At 32.0% G+C, this 23,240-nt stretch overlaps 1 protein-coding gene across 5 annotated transcripts in view; it reads right to left on the bottom strand.

Moving 5' to 3' along the window:
- The window catches only part of NAV3 (neuron navigator 3), a 302,837-nt gene that overhangs the window by 37,638 nt on the left and 241,959 nt on the right, over window positions 1–23,240 (bottom strand). For all 5 annotated transcript variants that reach the window (XM_039838902.1, XM_039838904.1, XM_039838903.1 and 2 more), the window contains 4 exons: window positions 22,709–22,732; window positions 20,221–20,298; window positions 12,670–12,753; window positions 4,794–4,905 (listed from right to left, as the gene is read on the bottom strand). In XM_039838902.1, coding sequence (XP_039694836.1) covers window positions 4,794–4,905; window positions 12,670–12,753; window positions 20,221–20,298; window positions 22,709–22,732 — 298 coding nt within the window. The remainder of the gene's footprint in view (window positions 1–4,793; window positions 4,906–12,669; window positions 12,754–20,220; window positions 20,299–22,708; window positions 22,733–23,240) is intronic.

Raw genomic sequence — 23,240 nt, 5'->3', positions numbered from 1 at the left:
GAGAAAAAAATAGAGCTATTTTTTCAGAATCCCTAGGGTTTGGTCTCTTAAAAGAATTTTTAAATATAATTAGAATATTTACTTTTTGGCATGCCAAATCATTACCAATGCCAAAAGCTAAATCAAGATATATGTTTTAAGTCAACAATAAGAACCATAAGTATCTCTTACTCAATTAATGTGGAATTTATACAAATAATCAATAGAAAAATAAGTGTAGGTATTTATTTGTGTTTTAAATTTCTGCTGTGGTTGGCTATAAGCTTTTCTGAACAAGATGTAGTATTTGCAGTTTTTCTCTAATAACTGACTTTCACACATAGAGCAGATGTATTAAGTATTAAAATATTCCAGAGTTTTTATTATGTCCAGAATCAATTAACTGTACTTGATTTTGATTAATCTCCAATTTTAAAAAGATAGGTAAATACTTATCCCGGGTCAAAAGTAGTCCTTGGAGGTATCAGTTATGTTCAACTATGACTGTATTTCTGACAAAGACTAGCAAAGGCATAATTTCAATAATATCATGGAATGAAGAGAATACATTTTACTTTATTAATTCCTACCTAGTGCTTATAAGTATTTGATTCAGTACATGGAACATCATAGAGTTCAGTAAAGAATGGCTGAATATCAACAATCTGAATGAACAGAGATTATTTTAAACATATTTCAGTTATGTGTTTGTTCATACATTCATTTTCCACCTCCCCCTCTTTGTACCACCACTGCCCCAGTTCAAATTACCACCATCACTTACCTGATCCACAGCAAGAATAGCTGTCCAGTTTACTCACCTTCAAACCATTCTACAAATAGTAGTTAAAGAACTCTTTTTTTAAAAAAACTTTATCATCACTCCCTCACGTAAGACATTTTAATACATTCCCATTTTAATAAAAATAAAAAAACATTTCAGCTCCTAAATATGGCCTAAAAGTCCCTCAGTAATAATGGTCACTATGTATCTCTCCAACCTGGTGCTACTTATTTTACCTTTGCTTATTACTTTCCTTGTATGAATTCCATAAAGGCACCAATCTATTTTCTGTCTCAAGACCCTTCTTGAATGCTCCTCTCTCAATATTTACAATATGACTTGATGATTAGTACTTAGATCTCCCCTTAAGTGTTGCTATCTTAGAAAAGCCTTTCCTGACTATGCTGCCCCTAGTAGGTTCTCTGGTGCCTTTGCTTTCTCCAATAATTATTCTTGTCAATTTTAGAAGTTAAAACTATTTCGGTATACACGTTCAGCTACACCGACAATCACAATAATCATTTATCTTCTGTTCTCCTACAGACAGAAAATTGATGGAGACAAAGACTATGTCTATTTTGTTTACCATTTTATATTCAGGACCTTGTACAGAGAGTATAGCATGTAAGTAGGGGATCAATAAATACTTGTTGAATATATTTATTCTTATTAGTCATTCGACACAATTATGTTTGCTTAACTTATTTACTACTGACAGCAATTTAATACATGCTTTGTCAAATTGTACTTGATATGTCTTAAGGAACAACTATTCCGCATTTATGCACAGAGGTAGTGACAAAAAGCAACAGATTTTGAAAAATAGAAATAAATTTTCTGTCACCTTTATCTTTCAGCCTTATAGTCATTATTTTTTATTATAATGCATAATTGTTTTACATAATGTACAAAAATTACCTTTTGTTGAAGTAGAATGTGAGTCTTTGAGTACAGAGACTCCCTGCTTCTGTATCTTTGAATTTCAAGATCAAATGGAGTACCTCATACAGACTCAAATGTTTGTGGATAAATAAGTAAATTTATTCTATTATAGACTGCCATTATTTATCAGGCTTTATCAATAAATATAATACATAGATATAAGGTAGAAAGTTAATTAATAAATTGCTATGTTATTTTGCCACAGTTTCATATGTCTATAATAAAGTGCTGCTTCACTTCAAATATGTATCTTAAGGTTATATGTTAAAAATTTACCTGACATAAATATTTTAAAGGTCTCAACAATCAAATTTCAATATTATCTCAGAATACAAATTTATAGCCTATAAAATCACCTTGGTAACCCATGGAAAGATACATAAGTCCAACTGACTGTTTATTTTCTCTATGTTATGTCAATAGTCAATATATTAAGGATCAGTTTGTGTTCACTGAAGTTAATATTGAGTTTTAATATTACAGAAACACAATCTAAATATTCTATATACATACAACTCTTTATAATTACTTGTTTTTGTTAGTTTTAAATCTTCTAAAATTGTTTTTTAATCTTTCGTGACCAATTTGAATATTAACTGTTATCATTTTGTTTACTGTAGGCATCCCTTCCACATTTCTGAGCAAAGGAATTCCTATTTTTTAATTCCAGTAGATATATTAAGCTACCTGTTGCCCAAGATAAAAGGAATCCTTCCGGAAAGTTTTACTTCAGTGACTTGTACTGTTTTGAAGAAAGGATTAAGCCTTTTTAAATCCCTTCTGCACCTATTTACAACATGAAGATTTAGAACATAAGCTGCTTTATTATAGCTCTAAGATAAGCTTTAAATATGCAGTAATTTTCCATGCAGCATATAAATCAACTCCCCCACATGGAAAGTTGCTAAATTCTTAAGAGAAGTAGCCCCTAGAGAAATAGTCTGTCCTTCGTTTTAAGTATATCTCACTTTCTATAATTGTTTTTCCTAAAATTTTAATTCAAATATTTTTAAAATTATATTTTTCTTTTTCTATAAAATTTGAATAAGCCCCTTTTTGTGTAAGACATCATCACAGTCATTAAGATTAAAAAAAAAAAATTCTACCATAGATCAGGAAAGGCAGAACATTAAATAAATTAAGGCACCAAAGTAAAATGCAAATTTTAATAGGTGAAGTGCAGTTATTTCCAGAAACATCACAAGGGAACCTCATGCAGTTTGAAGTTGAGGAGGCATATTTAGGCTAATTCTTGTAAGGTCTCAAAAACTTTTAATGCTGAGCAAATGGGGTAGAAAATTCCAACTACAATTCACAGAATATACAAAGAACTTTTGAAGAACTGAAAGTGCAAAGTAGTTGAAATATGAACTATAAGGTCTATAACAGTGTGTATCACAGGGTAACCAATAGATATTTGTTGAATAAATGAAGCTGACAAAGAGAGAATATGTCAGGTTAAGGACTTTGTATTTCATCCTAAAGGCGATATGAGATATATGCTGTTGGACAATTGCTCTAGTTTCAGTGTAAAGGATGATATAAAGTGGTATAAGATGAAGGGCAAGAAGGCTTTAAGAGTTCCTGGTCGTGGTTCAGGGAAGAGATTAGGGATGTTGATAGTAGGATCAGAGAAAAGGGAATAGATCCAAGGGATATTTAAGAGATGAAATCAACAGAATTTGGTGATTTATTGAGTGAGGAGAGGAGGATTTATAAATGACATGTAGATGAAGGTGCCACTTACTGAGGCAAAGAACATTGAAAGCAAAGCAGGTCTGAGAGGGAAGATGACAAGTTCAGATTTGGAGACATTAAGTTTAAGGTGACAGACATCCAAAGATAACCAAATGAAGTTCTCTCTTTGGCAGCTGGATATACAGATTGTAACTCAAGAGACGAGCCTGGCCTAGAGAGAGAGATTTGACAGTTATCAGCACATAAACGATAATTAAAGTTAGAGTAGTAGGTGAGTTTGTACAGAATTTTAGATAGAATGAAGATAATGTAAAAATCATAACAGAAGAGAGATTAGGACTGGGTTCTAAGAATTAACATTTAACAGATGGATACAAATGCAAAAGAAACTTTGAAAGAAATTTCAAAAGAGCAGAAGAAAAACTAAGAATGTGGATGTCAAGAACATTAGAACAAATGAATGTTTCAAGGAGGAAGGAATAGACATCAGTATCAAATGCTGTTTCCATATCAAATAGAATAAGAATTTTAAATGTTGTATTGAATTTAGTGTCATATCGGTCATTATTGACCCTAGGGGGAACAGTTTTGGCGGAGTGGTGAAAAGAGAGGCAACACTCCAGTGGTCTGAAGTGTGACTGTCTGCCGAAGACATTGAAAAATTCTATAAAACTTTTCCTGAATTCATTTGGAAAGGGAAGAGAGATGATAGGCATTCAGGGTTTAGGAAAGCATTTTTAAGCTGATAAAGAGGTGAACATATTGAATGCTACTGAAAAGAGTTAGAACATGAATAAGTAGAATTTATGTATAAAAAAAGATGTCAAGACATTAATACAGAGCATTCTTCAGTGGCAAGCTAGCAGGTAGAGATGGTGGCAGAGAATATTATTTTGTTATTGTTTAGAATTGTTGAAGCACAGTAAACATGAAAAGGAGACCAACTTTCAGTCCATTTTCTTACTGGTTTAAAATTTTCTACAAGAAGAGTATCATTTTATTTTCTAGGACAAGTTCCTCCCCATACCCTACTTTGTATTTCACCATATTGGTTATTTTATTTTTTATACAGATCTAGATTTTCATCCTCTTAACTGGGTTTGTTTTGCTTGAAGTCAGATATGAATGCATTATCCAAGACCCCATCCCTACCTTTACCAAATCAAGTGAAGAGAAATGTGTATATAATAGAAGCAAATTCTTAAGGTCAATTTAACATTTATTTCTTAATGAAAGCTATCGTTTTTAAATTCTGGGATTCTGACTGTATTAGTGCTGACTTACTCATTATAAAAGGCAGCTTCACTGAGTAAAAGCAGCTTTGCTCCAATTAGTAGATAAAATAGATGACTATTATAATGATACGAAACGGCAGTATTTCTAAATATACCTTTGGGAGGGTGGTCTGGACCATTCAGTGCTCCCTGAATGGCTGCCTGGGCAGCAGAATTCTGGGCCTTCAGCATCTCGATGGTTTCTCTTAGTTCTATAAGTTCAGACTCCTGTGAAGCAAATAGAATTTAGAAGCTTTAATAAAGCTTTAATACCTAGAGAGAAAAATAAAATGTCCCTGTTGTTCAAAATTTACCATCAAATGGGTTTGATTTTGTGCAGTGCTGGCGTCCTGGGAGACCTGGATGCCAGGCCAGCCGTGCCAAGTTGTATCTAACAACTTACTTTGCTAAATGTAAAACAGAATTTAAAAAAAATTCTTGGTTATTCTCTTATAAATATGATCTGAATAGTCCTTATTCTTTTCAAAGGGTGGCACCCAGTGCTCATCAGTACAATGTAAAAGCAAGAAACCACATTGCTCATTTTATACCAGATTTATTAATACTACCTATGTTTTCATTACCTAGTTAGATATCAGCATCACATTGGTGCATCATATTGCATTTAGTGTCAACTGGAAACCCTGAAGTTTTGTCAAATAAGCAATTTCAAATTTTGTCTCATTTCTTGTATACTTAGGAAATAAATTCTTTTTATTCGAGTATAAAACCTGGAACTTATCCATAACTTACTCCTATTCAATGTAATCTTATTCAATTCTGCTGGCATATCAAGGTCATTTTAGATCCTGATACTTTTTATCCAGTAAAATTCCTAGTATGTAGACCCAATTTCACCAAGCCAAAGCAATACAGGAATTTAAAAAAAAAATGAATAGAAATATATGTAATATAGTCCTTAAATAATAGTTAAATTACAAAAAAAAGCTTAGAAATCAAATTTTTATAAAATATCTATTTTCTTATTGAATTTAGGGTAATTTTAAGATATGTCCTCATATATATTTGATGAAAATCCTCATATATATTTGATCTTTCTCCATTATTTAAGTAAGTGATTTTACCAGAAATTACTTACCATGAGGAAGATACAACAACAACTACAAATAATAATAATAATATAAAGAATGAGAGTGCTTTTTCAGCATAGGCAATATTTCCATCAAGAGCTCAAAAACAAGTAACCTTCTTGGTAGTGGTAGCAATCCTAAAAATTAGAATCCTTGTCAGCCTCTTAGCGGAAGAATTCCTTGGTACTCTATTTGTCATTCATGATTTTCTCTAGCATCTTTGGCAGAAAGCCAAAGAATCATGCTTGGGCTCTTCATTCCACAGTACAGTTTATCCTTACTCTGTATCTTCCAGAATATACAAAAAACAGTAGGATTATGACAACTACCTTTGCAGGAAACTGTTTCATATATGAGAATGTCCAGTGACTAACCTTTCACTTTTTTTTTTTTAAAGATAGACAATGCTAATTGAAATGATATCCAAGTTTGGAATGATACTTGGCACATACTATAACTATTTTCATTAGATAGCTGACATATTCCTAACAGATGACCGATTTTTTTTTTTAAATGAACTCTTTTATAGACTTCTAATAGCTTAAAAGTCAAAGACTCTCATAAAGAAAAATCAGTACAATCTCCTAGATTCATAAGGGAATCTTCAAATTCTTGACTGTAATTTCATTTGCATTTATTTATCAAAAATAAAAAGATGATGTTTGTGGAAAGTTTCCAATGTCATAACGCCAAATTCAGATCCAATTCATAATTTCTCAGTCTCTCCATGTTCTATCTATGTTCTATCCTTACCAAACAGGTAATAGATATGTTTGCCAAAATTTAATTTACTCTCCATTTAAACTAAATCCTCCAAGAGATAAAATATTTACTAAAAATTCATTCTGCTTTTACCAGAAATTTATTCACAAAAGGATGTCTATGACGCCTTTATAAAAGATATCTATACTTAATAAATCACATAATTTAAGTACTAACTTACAACATATAGACTGGGATGTTAAATTTTACCAAAATTCAGATTTTCATTCTTGAATTTAAAATCAATAGTGTTTGTACTGTGAATTATAAATCTGCTAAAACATTGTCTTTCAGTTTAAAGAGGAAAAAAGGAAATGGGATCTCATGCAAATATCTAAAAAAATTCTTTTTAATTTTATGAGTTAGCTGACATTTCAGTGTTAAAATTTAATCTTGTCTAGAGAAATCTCTTCCAGAAACTTTTGAAAAAGATAAGAAGTGGAATGTTCAGGTAGTATTTCTTTTTCAGAAAATTGTGCTTAGTATGAGATAGAAGAATGATCACTTTCTCATATTAAGTATCTTTAGTATTAGTAGGTCAGTTGTTATACAGTTTGACACAATAAGCACGAATGAAGGATAACTAGATAAGAAATATATCATTATATAACTTGGGAAAATCATCCATGAAAATGTTTAGCCAAATTCATATTAGTAGTTTTTTAGGAGAGTATTATAAGTATAAACAAGCACCTATAAAATATTCCATGGTCTTTAATAAAAATATAGTTAAGTTCTAAATTGAAAATGTTTTCAAGCCTGAACTAGTTATCTCTCCGCTTATGCAAAAATTCCTTCTTTCTTATTTCATCTTCACCATCACTGAAATTAGAATCATCTCTTTCTCTGAATTTTCCATATGATTTTTCCCTTCGCTTTAAACATCTTCCTCACTCTTAAAGGCCAAGTGGTATTTTAAAACCTGGGAACTGAAAATAAAATTTCATTTACCTACAATGAGCCAGTCAAGATAATTATGCCCCAAACGCCTACTGACTATGTAAGATACCCATTTTCCATTAGATTTCTTATATAAAAGAAGCTAGATAGAGTCAGTACTTCTGCTTTGTACATATCTCTGAGGTTAAACAAGTTATCGAGGCCAGACTTGAAATGCTTCAAAATAAAATTATCAAAAATTATCAAAAACTACCCTTGCTTGATGTTCTTTCCAACCTAATTTCCTAACTATATCTGACCTCTTTCCAAATTTCTCCTGGACACAGAACTTGCTGAGAATCTCACAAACTTGCTAACTAATCTCATCATCAATTTGCCCTTCTAAGCTCTTAAAAATTTCCACTAAACCTGTCTTTTGCTTCCTCACATTGACACTGAGTTAATATTACATTAACTAGTTTCTTTGAATACATTGCAGCTCCACCCCTTTGTACATGCCTTGAAATATTATCAATTTTTCTACTAAAAAAATCTGGCTAGCCCTGGTTCTAACTAAATAAACTAAATTCACCAAATCCCAGTAGTGTAAGTGACTGAAATCCATAAGTAACTTATAGATTCAAATTATCCCATGCCCTAAAAGGCTAATCAATATATTTCTGACTCTACTAATACATTTTTTAAAAAACACTTCTAGATAAAAAGTATTTTAATTTGAACTGGGAGGAATTAACATAAAGATTCAGTTCAACTACTGAAATTTTAGTTTCTACTTTTTCTACTTCCAGAGACTTGGCTTTAATTTTCTCATTTTTAAGGTTTAAGTTTCTATTTATCTAGTTGACCAAAAAAAGAAAAAGTGGTTTGTTTCAGAGAGATAACAATGAGCAAATCCTAGACTTTGTAGTTAGCATAAGTGTCACTCTGACCTCCAGCTCTCATACAAAAAGATATTCCTCTGTCATGCTCCGACCTTCCAACAAGACTCACCTAGTCTACCTTAATATATGTTGCAATTATTTCTGGCACAACAGCTATAAGGAAACTGATATGAAAGTCTTTTAATTATCAATGACGACAGCTTTAGTACATCTGGAAAAAATTAGCAGTAGTTCTATAAAAATGCATATTTGTAAATCATAAAAATATAGATTTGAGGAATTCTTGCCATTGTTGTTGACTTGTATTTCCACCTTTCTCATACAGTATTCTATAGGAAAATAAAGCTCTAAACAATAATTTGAGTGACATGTTTTCAATTTTGACCAGGATGGTACATATCTAATACTCCTCTAGATACAAAGAAATGAAGTTATTTCATTACATATAATAGAAACCTCAGGGCATCAGGTCTTAATTCTCTCAAAGTATCTTGGTGGAGAAGTGCTGGTAAAGGGATAAGAACATGAAACTCAGGTAAAATTCTTGATCACTCTATGTCACTATCACAATCTGTCGAGGCTTACTTTAGATATAGGATGATTTCTAGAGGTAATTTCACCCTCTAGCTAGCATTAATGACAATTATCTTATTTATAGACTTACTAGTATATAACATGTGGACTTTTAGTGGCTATTGGGAATGCAGTTAAACTATTGGGAAATGTTCCTAGGTTGATCTTCATTAACTAACTTTTATCATGTTAGTCCAGGGTCAAAAACCTTTGAATGGTTCATTGTTTTCAAGGACCAGATTCTTTAGACATCTTTCTAGCCTTAGTTTCACATTTCTCTCCATATCCTTCTTTTTCTCTGTCTCCAATAATTTCACTCCTTGCTGCTCATTCCTCATGGTGCTCCTTCTTCTATGATGCACAGTCCTCTATTCCCCCTGAATTAATTTTCTTCATCTTCCCAGAGTCTGAGTCTTTTCTGTGCCACCTCTGCTCTGAAACCAGAGTGAAAATGCAATGGTCCCCTTTGGGAATGCTCAGAACATCATGCTGTTGTATAAAATGTTCTGCTTCCTGAGTTATTCGTACATGTATTTTGCTTTCTCACCAGGCTATAAGTGTATAAAAGCAGTGTTCTGGCACATAAATTTGGCAAGAGAATCAATGTGATTTGGCTTCTGGAATCAAGGAACAATTTTAGGACACTATCTTGCGGAATGATTTGGTCTATAAATGAAACTAGAGTTTTGATGTAGTTTTTAGACTATTAATGCCATATGATTGTTGAAAATTACATGTTGAAGCCAGAAGAAGCCAGAAAACTTGGATTTGAGTCCTAGTTTAGTTTTTCTATTAAGTATGTAACCAAGAATAGGTAACCACCTTTGCTTTTGGTTTGTTATGTCTTAGCATCCCACCTAGCTTTCCAATGTGCTTATTCTCAGCTTTAAATTTTTCAGTGGTGCTTATTGTCACCTGAAATCCTATGTTTTAGGATATATTTTTATCCTAATCTGTTACCTACTAGAATATAAACTCTATTTCATATTGTAACCAGTATACACACATATATATAAACACACATTGTTTATATCCTAGTGTGTATATATATACACACACACACTCATACATACATATATATATATATATGCACACATATATACACACAAATGTGTGTGTGTGTGTATACATATACTGAATTCTCAGTAGCTAGAACAGTATCTCAGAGTAGAAATTCAATATCACTTTGGTGAATGACTAAATGGACAAATGAGCCTTGCAACTCCAGGAACAGAGTTTCAAAACCTCTGCTCTGCAGTCTCTCTAATCTTTTCCCCAGGATTGTTGGATCACTAGAGAGCAATATACCCTTTTATCTCAGCTCTCCAAAGAAATGGCTTTACTGAAATATGATTAAATGTTATACTCTCAGCTTTTAGAGAAATATCTATTTGAACAGTGATTTTGTCTTTTGTTATTCCATGACCTCAATTTTAGAAACTTTACAATAAATTTGTTCTCGAATTCAGTACCAAAAAGCTTGTCTCTTCAATCTAAATTATGCTCTTCTGGTCAGAAAATGAGTACTAAACATTCCAAGCAGACCTCCTTTGTGCCTCAGCGTCCTTGACATTCAACTCAGTTCAGTGCTTTGTGGTAGTAATTACACAGGCTCAGATACATTCTTCTGGATTTCACTAGACTCTGTCATTGAATTGTGCTATAGCATATTGCAATTAATTTTATAAGAATTTCAAAACCACTTTAAAATAGGCAAGTTATAAATCTCAGATTAATTAAAAAAAACTAGTTACTAGTTTATTGTTGTGTGTGTACAGCTTGCAATTCGAAGAGCAATCAGTTAAAAAATGGCAAGGGCAATTTCAGACATTATGATTTCTTTTGAGAAAATTTAATAAATTTAGGAATGTTACTTTAAGAATAATGTGCACATAATGATGAAATTCCTTGTATTATGGAGATATATTTAAAATATTCAGGTATTATTCATAGGCACTATAAATTAATAAGCAAGCATATTTTTTTCCCAATTTCTATGAGCTTTTTACTCACAAATAAAAGAATTAAGGGAAATATGGAGAGGGGTTGCAAAAATACATTATTTTTGACTTCTTAAAGAGATTGAGACTTAAATACTAACCATGATTTCTAGCAATATGCCGGCCATATGGCATATGCCTGGCATATGGCATATGGCCAATGATGAATTTATCTTATATTTTTTAAGAAAAAAAAGTAGCAAAATGTAAACGAAGGTAACCTTTCTTGACTATCCACTGCACATGACATTATTATAGTATCTTACTTATTCCTCAAAATGATTCCACAAGGTAGTTGTTATAAATGATGATTTTAAAATGATGATTTCGAGAGTCAGAAAAGGAAAATTCCACAGCTCTGGAAAGACTCCTCTGAGATTCACATTCAAGCCTACTAGTCTCCTGTTTATATTCTTTCTTATTCGGCTGCACTAAAAGTCCTTGTCATTCTGTTTGCTGAGTTCTTATATTACCTAGTGAAGTGGGTAAACTGAACCCCTTGCCCGCCCCCAAAATATTAAGATTAAATTTATGCACTCAAAAGAAGTTGTTGTCTTCCTTTCCAGAAGAGGTTTGGCAAGGATGGATAGTGTTCTCTTTCATGGACAGGAGAAATCTATGAAATAAGAGACTAGATGATAAGGGCAAATAGAATACAGTTTGTTAAGTAGACCAGGCAATTATGGGACTGTTCGATTTTCTCTTTTCGTTTAATTGAGCTGTTTATTCAGTTTTGTTCAACTTAAAAAAAGAGTAAGCTAACAAAATTTGGTAATACAGACTAGTTCTTTAAAGCTAATGACATACTTTACAGAACTGAAGACAAAATCAAAGCCATCCCCATAGATGGATATAGGTAGTGATTCTGAAAATATCCAAAACCCTTTAGATTATGAATCTCTGAGAATTAGATGAAAACTGTAGCCATCTGCTTATATTATGCACATATGCAGTTTTTACAAATATTTCTATATAATTTTAGAGACTTATCCATCTCTGACAACAATCCAAGGACTCAAGTTAGAGCCACCAAACTAATGGCAGCGAGTAAGTTAGCAGTCATCATATGGAAAGTGTCCAGATTGTTTCTAGGCAGTGTTGACTTTTTTGATTACTTCTGCTTTTGTAAACTAAATTCTGTTTCTTTCTTTTTAATATTCCTTCTTCAACTTCATAAAACACTTCACATTTACTTTAAAGCTTTTGTTATAATTTAACCTTACTTCAAAGACGGCTCCTTCAGGTGCCAACTGGTCCTTTTTACTTCAAAATAACACAGGATTGTCCCTTGTCCCATAGTAGCTGTAACTGAAAGCCCTCACTTTGTAGAGTCCTAACATCTGTTCTAAGACTTCTTCATGGGTATCTCGGCCATTGGCTTTCTGCATGGCTTATAGATCATGTGTTTGTGATCACTTTTTGTCAGAGCGCAATTCTTGTCAACTGCATAACAAATTGTTTCTAGAACATTCTAATTCTTCTCCTATACAATTATTTCTTTGTTAACATCTGGTATTCTTTTAATCATTACAGTCAGAAGTAAAATAATAGATTGCCTAAAAAAACTGTATATTTGTGTATATATATTGTGTGTGTGTGTTCCAATATGGATTAATCTGAATAAGTCCTTAAATTAAAATCTGAAAAGGCATTATCTTATTGTTCCAACTTAGTATAGAATGAATGCTCTGTAATATTATTTTTAAGGAGCTGCATCTCAGGTAGTGTTTAAAACATCCTATTAGCTGTCTTATTTCAAGCCTCAGTGGCAATTCCTGAACATACCTTTTGTTCTGCTGTCATGGTTAGACTCTGCAGTCGGCCGGTCATATTCCCTAAACTCTTTTCAAAGGCTGCTACAAGGTGAGCCTGTGAACAAAATGGAAGGAACACTTTTTAAATGTTTGAACCTTATATGGAAGGATGAAAATGCTTCACTTTACAAAATGTTTAATTTCAGGTGTTCTAACTCTTTAAATACTATGACCATCATAGTCAGCTTTCAATGGTGAGTCTCCATTAACAAAAATCTTCATTTGTCATTGCTAAACTTCAGCTTAAAATTGGTGTTTCAGTCTCTTGACATTTAATGTGAATTCATTTTCTGAAAGGGGATGGTATTTTGCAAATAATAACACCTTCTAACTTGTACATCATAGAGAATTTGATACATAAAATACTGAATAAAGTTCTGAGTTGCCGAATTTTTAGACTCAAAGCCCAAGCAGAGGTCACTGCAATTGTCAATGGACAAATGTTCCTCATTTTTATACCTGCATGATGACCTTTGAAGATATTGTTAGTTCCTCTATTATAATGATACGCTCCTTCAGTGTCAGACATCTGCTGACAGTTATAACATTATCTTACCATTTTCTACTTACAAAGAATTGAATCGAAAGACTTGTCTTCACTTTCCAAACTCTTTCCAATAAAAGGGCTTTTATTTCTATTCTATTCCCTTCAACTAAGGAACTGTAGATAGGCCAGCTAGAAATAATAATCAGACGTATTTTATTTAACATTAATTTTTGTGGCTTTGTGGTTTTATTTTAAATCTCAGAGAATTATACATATTGCAGTACGTAACCATAAGTCTTATGATTAAGTACTTGACAATCTTATTATAACTCTAAAATAGGCCAGTTTTTATTAACATACCATTTTGCGACAGCTTGACCCACAAAATATTAAGCATGAAGAGGTGCTGTAATCTTATTCTACAGCTTGAGGTAGAACTACAGATATGATATCTCAAACTGATCAATTTTATCGTACCCTTAAAAGAATATAAGGATAGAATATTTTACAATCTATGTCTATAATAAACTATGTGTGGGAAAAAATTTGGCAATGCTTAGCCAAAGATTAATTTTTTGAGAAGGGAATGAGAAGAATCATTTAAAATACATCGCCTTATAAGTTGAAAGGCTGAGGTACCCATTATCAAATGGATCATAGGTTTCCTTGGAATTAGGGCACTAGAAGTTTTTTCCAGTATTAATAACAGCTAGAAGTTTATTCCATTATTGGTAAAGGCTAGAATGCACAAGTCTTTTCTCCTAGCATCATGATACAAAGGTGTCTTGTTCATAGCTCTAAATTTGTCCTGGGCTACCTTTCTTTTCCTGACACTGTAATATGGAGGAAGATAATTTGTACAGAATACATCTATTAATATTCAGTCCATTAGTAAAATTCTTTATTCTTTTTTTGGCTCCATCCTCCCTCTTTTCCCCCTCCCCTTCTCTTTCTCTCTCTCTTTTGCTCTCTCTCTCTCTCTCTCTTTCTCTCTCCCTCCCTCCCTCTCTCACATACATACACACACAAAAACTTGAGAATTATACTCAAAGATTTGTTAGCAGATTTAATGGGATAAATACCACCTTTAAAAAAGAAGAATAGTATGTTATAGTTTAAAATATTTTCAATGACAAAGAATGTCATTACATCGGACTTAGTACCCTCGAGAATTAGCATAAGGTTATGTCTACTTTCTTTTATACTTAATCTTTTTTAATTGTAAAAAACATATATATAGAAGTGAACAAAATTAAGATGTACAGCTCACTGGTTTAGCACACAGTGAATGTTCATGCACTAACCAGCCAAGTCAAGAAACAGGACATCCGAAGACCCTAGATGTCCTCCCTTTCCCCTCCCACATTACTGGCCCCTCTTGATTCCCCAAAGATAACCACTGTTATAAAATTTTAGTAATTCTTTTTTGCTACTCTTTATAGTTTTACCACCCGAGCTTACGCCCCTAAATACTACGTTTTAGCTTTGCCTAGATTGAAAACTATTAGAAAGGAATCATAATAGCTTGGTTTTTCCTACTGTTTTCTTTTGCTTAACATTGTGCTTTTGAGATTCACCCATATGGGATGTAGCAGGGATTAAATTTTGCTGTAAAGCATTGCTCTATGTGATTTATAATATATTTGCCTATGATAACCATTTGTGCTGATTCCAGTTTAGACTATTAGAAATAATCCCATTATGACCTTATAATGGGTTAATAAATCCCCAAACTAAAATCGTTTAATTTCTTTGAAAATAGTGAAAATGCTGGCCAAAAATCTTTGTCAAAACTTACTAAAGTAAATGCAAGATTCTACTCAATACTGCAAAGTTTTAATTCTCCCAAAGAACTGTAAGATTTAATTGTTAGACTGTGAAAATTTTTTCACTTTACCTCTGTGCTCATTTTATCAATTCAATAGCAGTTAAAAATATGACAAAAAAAAAGACTGTGAAGAATATGCTATATAAGCATATTGCTTACATTTTGAAGTTATGAGAAAATGTAAAATATTCATCATTAGAATGTCAGTTGTCAATCTTTGGAAAATTGGTCTCCATTAATTACTCACAAAAAAACTGGTTAGTAAAGAATATTTTGAGTCACATCGTTCTCAATGAAAAATATGTTAAAAGTATATTAGTGATATATTGCTTTAAATTTATGTTGCCATAACTCAGTTTACTTGGAAGGTAATAAAGGTTGAATTCCTTGCCAATTAGATTAATAGAAAAGAGTACAAAAAGCATATAAGGGAAAATATTTCTACCAGGGATGATCTTTGTCACCTTAATGGAGAGAAAACAAAAAGTAAAACTGATTAAACTATAGAACAATATATCTTGTCTAAAAACTTTATAAAATGATAACTTTTTAAAAAATTGTCGATTTTCTGAAAGGTTGTTCATCATAACTTACTTTGTTCTTGCTTTGCTTTTATCAGTTGCATAATTGTCATGCAAAAGTAAAATTTTACCAATATGATAATGAATATTCCCTAATGGGTTAGGTGAAGTCTGTCAAGGTATATGACAGACAAGACCGGATACAGGTTAATGGGAGGTGTTTTTAATACTTGTTATCTTTAGTTTTTGAATCACATAACATAATCTGAATAGAATGTAAAGAGAATTATTGTGCTACTAAACAATGAGATGAAATGTCATTATGCAAAATGCCTACATTGCATTTGTTCCTTTTGAATTTGGTGACAGCCTGTCAACCAAATAAAAAATACTCTATACATAAATATGGTGATGAATGGTTATATAGATAGACAATAATTTACATTTGAAAATCAATAGTTAGATGAACTGAAAATGACTCTGAAACTATCATAAGTAAGGTTTCACATTTCTTTTGTTGTATAAAATTGTCCTTTCAGTGTTTGCCATTGTTAATATGTGCAACATAGTTTTCTCTTAAAGGAGATTCAGAAAAGCAAGAGTAACTGCCAGATTACATAAAAATAGTAAATAGAGCAAAGAAATAGAATACAATCCCAAACAAAATAATATCCAAGACTTTTCTGGTTAAAAGACTTACATGTTGAAAGGCAAAAAAAAAAAAAAAGTACCTTTTATTTTGTTATATATTCATTTAGTGATGTTTTTGAAAAATGATAGTAATAAGTAGCTTTAATACCCATTTCCAAATTATCTAAGGGCTGAGATTTGTAAAGAAAATATATTAAAACACAAACAAATGCATCCCACCGGACTTGGCTGCATAAAGGTGCAGTTGAGAGGCAAGAGGGCACCTGGCTGACTGTATGATGTGACCATACATTTGCAGTTGTCTCTGCTTCTGGGGTTCCTGTTTTCCTTGTCCCTTGGTGGGTTATTGACTCAGGGAAGTCCTAGTGCTCACATACCCTCTCTGCTTTCCAAAGACATTCTAGTAGAAATAGCTTTACAAAGAGTCTTAGGGCTTTATGCAGCTCTGATCAGAGAACTTCACAAGTGGGTGGGAAGACTCAGTTCACATTCTACTAAATGCAGGTTAGACTATGCCAGTCAAATGAGAGGTGAGCTCATTGGATAGCTTTCTGATTTAACACTACCCCATTTAACAGAGGGGTAATAAAAGCATTTTAGCAGAGAAGCATGTAAGTTTCAAATTTAAATATTAAAACATGCATTATTGTGTGGACTCCATATAAATATAATCATTCCAGGTTCAAACACATGAAATATCAATTATAAAACACATCCCAAATTAAGGAAAATCATTTAAGTCCTCATAGAATTATTCATGTATTGAGTAAAAATGAATAGATGTATACTTAAAATTATTTCTAAATTAAAAAAATAAGTTAATATTTTCTGCAGGAGCAAACTCGTAATTCATCCTTATAAATCATGGTTATTATACTTCTATAAATAATGTGCATTGTAGTGATCCCATTTAACCAAAAGGTAAGAGTTTACTTGTGGTCTGAATAAACTAATAAATAAAAGGCTTATTTCTACCTCTAAATAGGAACTGTACAAGATTAAAAATTTTTTGACTTATACTGAAGACATTCTATACAGAAGCACTAAATGGTGAAATGAGGTTGAAATACCTAAGAAATTAAAAAGTAGACATCTCTTTCAAAAATTGTGGTAGATCTTTAGGTGTTTCCTTTTTTTTTAATTTGAAATAATTGTAGATTCACAAGAAGTTGCAAAGAAAGTATAGAGAGGACTCCTGTACTCCTTCATCTAGCTTCCCACAAAGGTTACATCTTACACAATTATTGTAGAATATCAAAACCAGGAATTCAGTATTGATAAAATATGTAAATTCACATATGAAATGATCACCTCAGTCAAGATACAAAACTATTTCTTCACCATAAAGCTCTCCCTATTGACATCATTTTATAGTTACACTAACCTCGCAGGGAGAAAGGTAACCAACATCCCTAATTCCTGTCAACCACTAAGCTGTTCTTCATTTTTATAATTTTGTCATTCTAGAATGTTATACAAATGAAATTATATAGTATGTGACCTTTTGAAATTGGCCTTTTCCACTCAGTTTAGAGTGAACTTGGAGATCCATCCACATTGTTGTGTGTACAAATAGTTCACATCCTTTCGCGGCCGAGTAGTAGTTTATAATATTAAGGAACATTTCCAATTTTTTTCATTATTAAAAAATAAAGCTTCTATCCAAAGGGTTTTGTGTAGATTTGAGATAATTTGAGAAAATTTCTAAAATGCATTATCAAGTAAAAAAAAAAAAATCATGCAAAATAGGATAAAGATTAAGTTCCCATCCATGCATAAAGCGTACTACTAATGATAACATAGATATACATTAGGGAAGCTGGAGATATTTGGACTTTTTTGCCAAGACTAGCACTTTTTAAACAATATCATCTATTTGGCACTACTTCCTCTAATTCTGTTTCTTACTTTTTTTTTTTTTAAATTATTGCCCCCTAGGGAGAGATTATAGATATTTTTTTCCTAATTGTCTCCTTCCTCCATGTCATTTTAATACCACAGGTATACTAGATACCTGTTTTTACACTCTCTGTATATCTGTGCTTTATACATAAAAAGAGTAAGTGTGTTTTCACCACAAGAACCAATGTTCACCTTTTGATGGTCATATCAATTCTCAGCTGAGAATACCTACTCCAAAGTCATGGAAACCCGGTGAAAATAATGTGGCATGTATAGCTGGAGAGAAGTGCTAGATAGCCAATGGCTGACATGTTTTTAAAATGTTTGCCCTTTTCAAACTATGGCACAAAGTAGACCCTAAGACAGCTCCCCTATGTTAGAATTAGGTTTCTCATGAGTGTGTGTGTGTGTGTGTGTGTGTGTATGTGTATAGCCTTCCAAATGGATATTGCATATATGTAATTATGGGTACATAAAAGAACAATGTTAAAAGGAGACACACGAAGTCAATATCCATAAGTGGGAATGGGAGTCTCAGATGGAAAAAAGCAAACAATATTTTTTTATTAAATACTTCTTTAGTTTCAATTTTTCTTTTTAATACGATATGCATGTATTACTTTTTAAATGGACATAGTTTAAAAATTACTTTGTAAAGGCCCAAATTCCATTATGGATAGCAGGTACTTATTATTCCAATATCTGAATATATAAATCCACATGAGAGTCATTTACAAAATAAAATAAAACCATAAGTAATCGCTTAAGTCATCTATAATATCTTGACTATTCAATGCATAAGGTCTGTCTTTGAGCCTTTTTCACTGCAGGTAAACGCAATCTCGTGTGTTTTTGGCATTTACATTGTAATGTGTCCTCTGAGTAAAAATTCAGGAACCTAGACATGAGTGTTTTATACTCCTATACCTCTAACCTATTGTATACAATTTACAGTTGATTTTCAACTATTTCTTTGAGAGTTATTCTTAGACACAAACTATAGATTATATAATACTGTTCTCTTCCAGGGTTGCCTAAACAAGTCTCTAAAACCTACTATTGTTTTTAAGAATACCCTAACAACATCTATAAAACATAAACATAGTCAATCCAAAATTAATGTGAGTCTCCCAAGTTGAAAAGATAAAATCAATCCGAATATAGTGCTAAAATGAATACATTGTGAGTGACATGATGTACTTATATACTGTGAAAGTTATATTACACCATAATTTTTAATCTTAAAATTTTTCTTATTCAAGGCATCCCCAGTGGGCCTATTCCTGCTCAATTTTGCTCTGTCAGGCTTTGTCTTGGAGATAGAAAAACTCAATGGAGAGCAGAGAGTGGTGAGGCAGACAACAGGCCCAAAGCTACGCAGTGGAACTAAGCAGATTAATGTTGAGTGAAGGTGGCAGGACATATGGTAAATTAGCAGGAGCTTCCTTACCCCTCACTGTTGCTTCTAACACTGTTGTTCCTTAGGACTAGGCACAATGCCACATATTCTCCTTTATTATTCTACATCTACTCTGAGAACTCCTTGGCACACTGAAAGATTTTCGATAAATGCTAATGTAATTGATGGTCTTCATCTTCATCATTTTTGCCATTCTCAGCTGCTTAAACTGCTACGAGATGGCTGCCAAGGTTGCTGAGAACTATATCTCATTTACAATATAGCCAAGTTTAGACCCAAATTTAGACCCTAAGTTAATACTTAACTAATTGTCTAATAAAATTATACTGAAGGAAGGGAGGCACATGAATTTTTTTTATCTTCCAAAGTTCATCACTATCAGTCCTCATAGTAAAGTACTGTGGCTTGAGAGAGTCTAAATGTATGGGGAGTGATAAAAACAAGAAAAGAAATAAATTTTGTAGCTGTTGCTAATATTTGTTGCCAACCTTATAAGAAACAAAAATCCATTTTAACCACATTATGATTCCTTATTAATTTGGGTTTACATTGTATTACCCAGTGTGCAGAAAAGTTTATATGAGTCTCACTATTTAATGCCTTAAGTCTGTATAATTTTGGACATTTAAAGTTTGTAATTCTCTTACTAAAATTATCCCATTTACTATATAAAAATCTGTTTTACTACAGAAAAAAATTTAAGAGCGACTTACATTTGCTGAAAGTTGAGATGTGAGGGTAGCAACTTTTTCTTGTGATGCAACCAGCTCTCTCCGCAGTTTATGGATTTGCTGAATGTAATTTAAAAAAATGAATTTAATATGCTAGTAGATTTTGACTTAAAACTATAATTCAATCCAAGAAAGAAGATATTGTAGTTAGCTCATTCTACCTCCACTGCATCAGCATCAATTCCTGAAATAAAGAAATGTGAATACTAGCTGCACTGTAACAATCAAATGCCACTTATAAGAAGAGGGGTGACTATGTTCAAATTGGGACTCAAATCTGCAAATTAAGAGATGCTTACTTTTTCCATTTGCCATCTTTGCCTCACTCAAGAATCAGTTTACTTTTTTTTTATTGATTCTTCTACCTCTAAAAATTTGTGGCAATAAAACTCAGGTGGTAAATTTTTTTCTTTTTAAAAGATAAATATACATACAAAAATTTTCCTGGCTCCTTTTTAGCAAAAAAATACGTTATTTTCTTATCCGCTTTTTGGTATATTTATTTTAATTTCTGTAATTTGGCAACTCAGAGCTGTAGAATATCCTGCAGTCACTGAAAATTGGCTCTAAATCAGCACTTAATGATTCCATATTTGAAAATAAGTTTATTGGCTGGACTATTCATGACTAACACTCAGAGAGGCTTTCTAAAATATTTATTACAATATCCTTTATTCAGTGAGTAACTATTAGCTCAGTACAGACATGCTTTATAGATTATCAATAGTTTAAAAATAAGGAGAAAATCAGTAATACTGTGCAAATAACTAGATAAACCAACAAAATAAATATGCTAAAATGTTTCCCTTTTTAGTTAAGTTCACACTCAAAACCGAGCCATAGAAAGCTAAGAGTATATGATATCATAATTAAAATTTTAATTTAAGCACTTCCACAGTTTAATATGCATGTCTCATGTTGCTATGAAATATAAACAATGATTAGTAAGGGTAAAATATAAGTCGACAAGTATACTTCTGATTTCAAGGAATTTCAGTTACTTAGATGCCAAACATTCTACTCTGATGATTCTCATTTTTTCAAAACCAAATCTTCATTTGTTGTATTTGGACTTTTAGAATACTGTCTCAGTATGAAAGAGCATTCTTGATACAGTTCATCAATTGTCTCTTTATAATTTTCCTTCACATTCGATTTTTTGTGGAGAAGAAACAGTGGTCAATATTGAGAGACTCTAAAAAAGAAGTGAACTGTAAGCTGGAAACAGAGATAGAGGACATTTTTATAATTTCAGCAAATATGATTCCATTTCATATCTGTTTTTTAAAGAGATATATCCTAGCCCCAATTTAAGTTAAATTCATATGATGATGACCACAGTCTCAGAAGGCAGAGAATTCATTTTATTCTTAAACCAAATTCAAATAGGCCTTCTGAAATTAATAGTCTCCATAACATTATCCTATTACCTTTAAAATATAATCCAGGAAAATTTAAAGTACTATATACTATTTTTTAAAAACCATGACACATTATGGGGCATCAATGATAAAAGGGGGGTTGGATAACTGCTAGTAAAGCAAGTAAATGTTGCATTTCTATACCTCTGTAGCCTATATTATGAACAATGTTAGAAGCCTTGCCATTTGTACGTAATGCAAATAAAATAGGTTTTTAAAAAACCGCATTCACTTTTTATAAAGATCAAACTAGTATAATCAATACCTTTCTAATATTTTTAAACACAGCACAAATTTTACATTAAAGGCTAATAAAAATATCACTTCAAAGGAAAGTTTCTTTGCAGGGACTATTGCCAAGATATTTATTTTCTGTGGTCTGACTGCCTCAGTGTAAACCAATCAAAGAGTTATTAACTGCACCTTGAGTAAAGGTCTAATTAAAGTTCCCCTGCTCTCCTTGGCCAGGACAACTGTTATACAAAGGGAAAGGAAAAGAATATTCTCTCCAGGTTGCAATCTGATCTATATATACTTGCAAAGAAGTGTGTATTTGTGAAATGTGTGTCATTAGAACAATATATCACACTAGACAAGTGGTGATTAGAGGCAGCAAAGTCCTGCCACCAAACAGCTGGACTGGTATGCTGGTAGCTTGTGCTATGGAGGTCTGGGTGCTTAAAATTCGAGTTTCCTTAATCCCATGCAGTTAGTCTCACAGGCAGTGGGAAAAGAGACTCTAATAAAAAAGAAAGACCACACATTCATTTTTTGATCAAAAATTTAATGAGTGCTTGTTACTAGAGACAATTTATTAGTTGTTGAGCTAAGACTCCAATCTAGTATGCAAGAGGTGAGTTTGCTTCTAAGAACTACGTTTCATTTTCTTTTAAGAGAAAAGAAATATCCAAGACCTTCTATCAACTATTATTTCTACCCTCAGTGCAGTAGTCATGCTATTGTATCACAGAGCCCTCTAGTGGTAGAAACACTCATTTCATCATAAATGTTAAGAGTAGACAAATATAAAAATGCTACAAGGTTTTTACCTCTGAATGAGCCTTTTCTTCAGCCTGTAAAAGAGAAAATGCAAAATAATTTAACTATAAATAATTAATGCCAATTCATTTCACAAGTGTATATGAGTAAAATTATTATATTCTGTATTTAAAATGTTATAATCTAACCTAAGACTATAGTAAAATGCATAACATTATTAAATTAAAATAGCAAGAACAAAAACCTTTAGGATTGAAATAAATATTTCTTTATACATGAACCATACAGTATTTGAAAAATATAGGTTATTTGATTCATGGTTATATAATATGCCTTGAAAGCAAAGGATAGAATTAAAAGATAGTGTTACTCTAACATCCAGACCATAAGCAACAAAAAACAAAATAGTTTTAAAATTATACTCTAAAAAAGATGAGTACAGGAAAAAAAAATTGAATTTTAAAATTATAGGGATCTTCAGCCAATAGTCAGGAGTCAGAATTTTATTCTGTGATTGACAGATCATAAAGATTTCCAAAAAAAGTTTGAAGAAAAACATTGACCTTTACTGATAACTAGAAA

Source organism: Pteropus medius, unplaced genomic scaffold, assembly GCF_902729225.1.
Source record: "Pteropus medius unplaced genomic scaffold, Ma_sr-lr_union100, whole genome shotgun sequence".
NCBI lineage: Eukaryota > Metazoa > Chordata > Mammalia > Chiroptera > Pteropodidae > Pteropus > Pteropus medius.
Note: the sequence above shows the minus strand (reverse complement) of the source record. Positions and strands in the feature narration are given on the sequence as shown.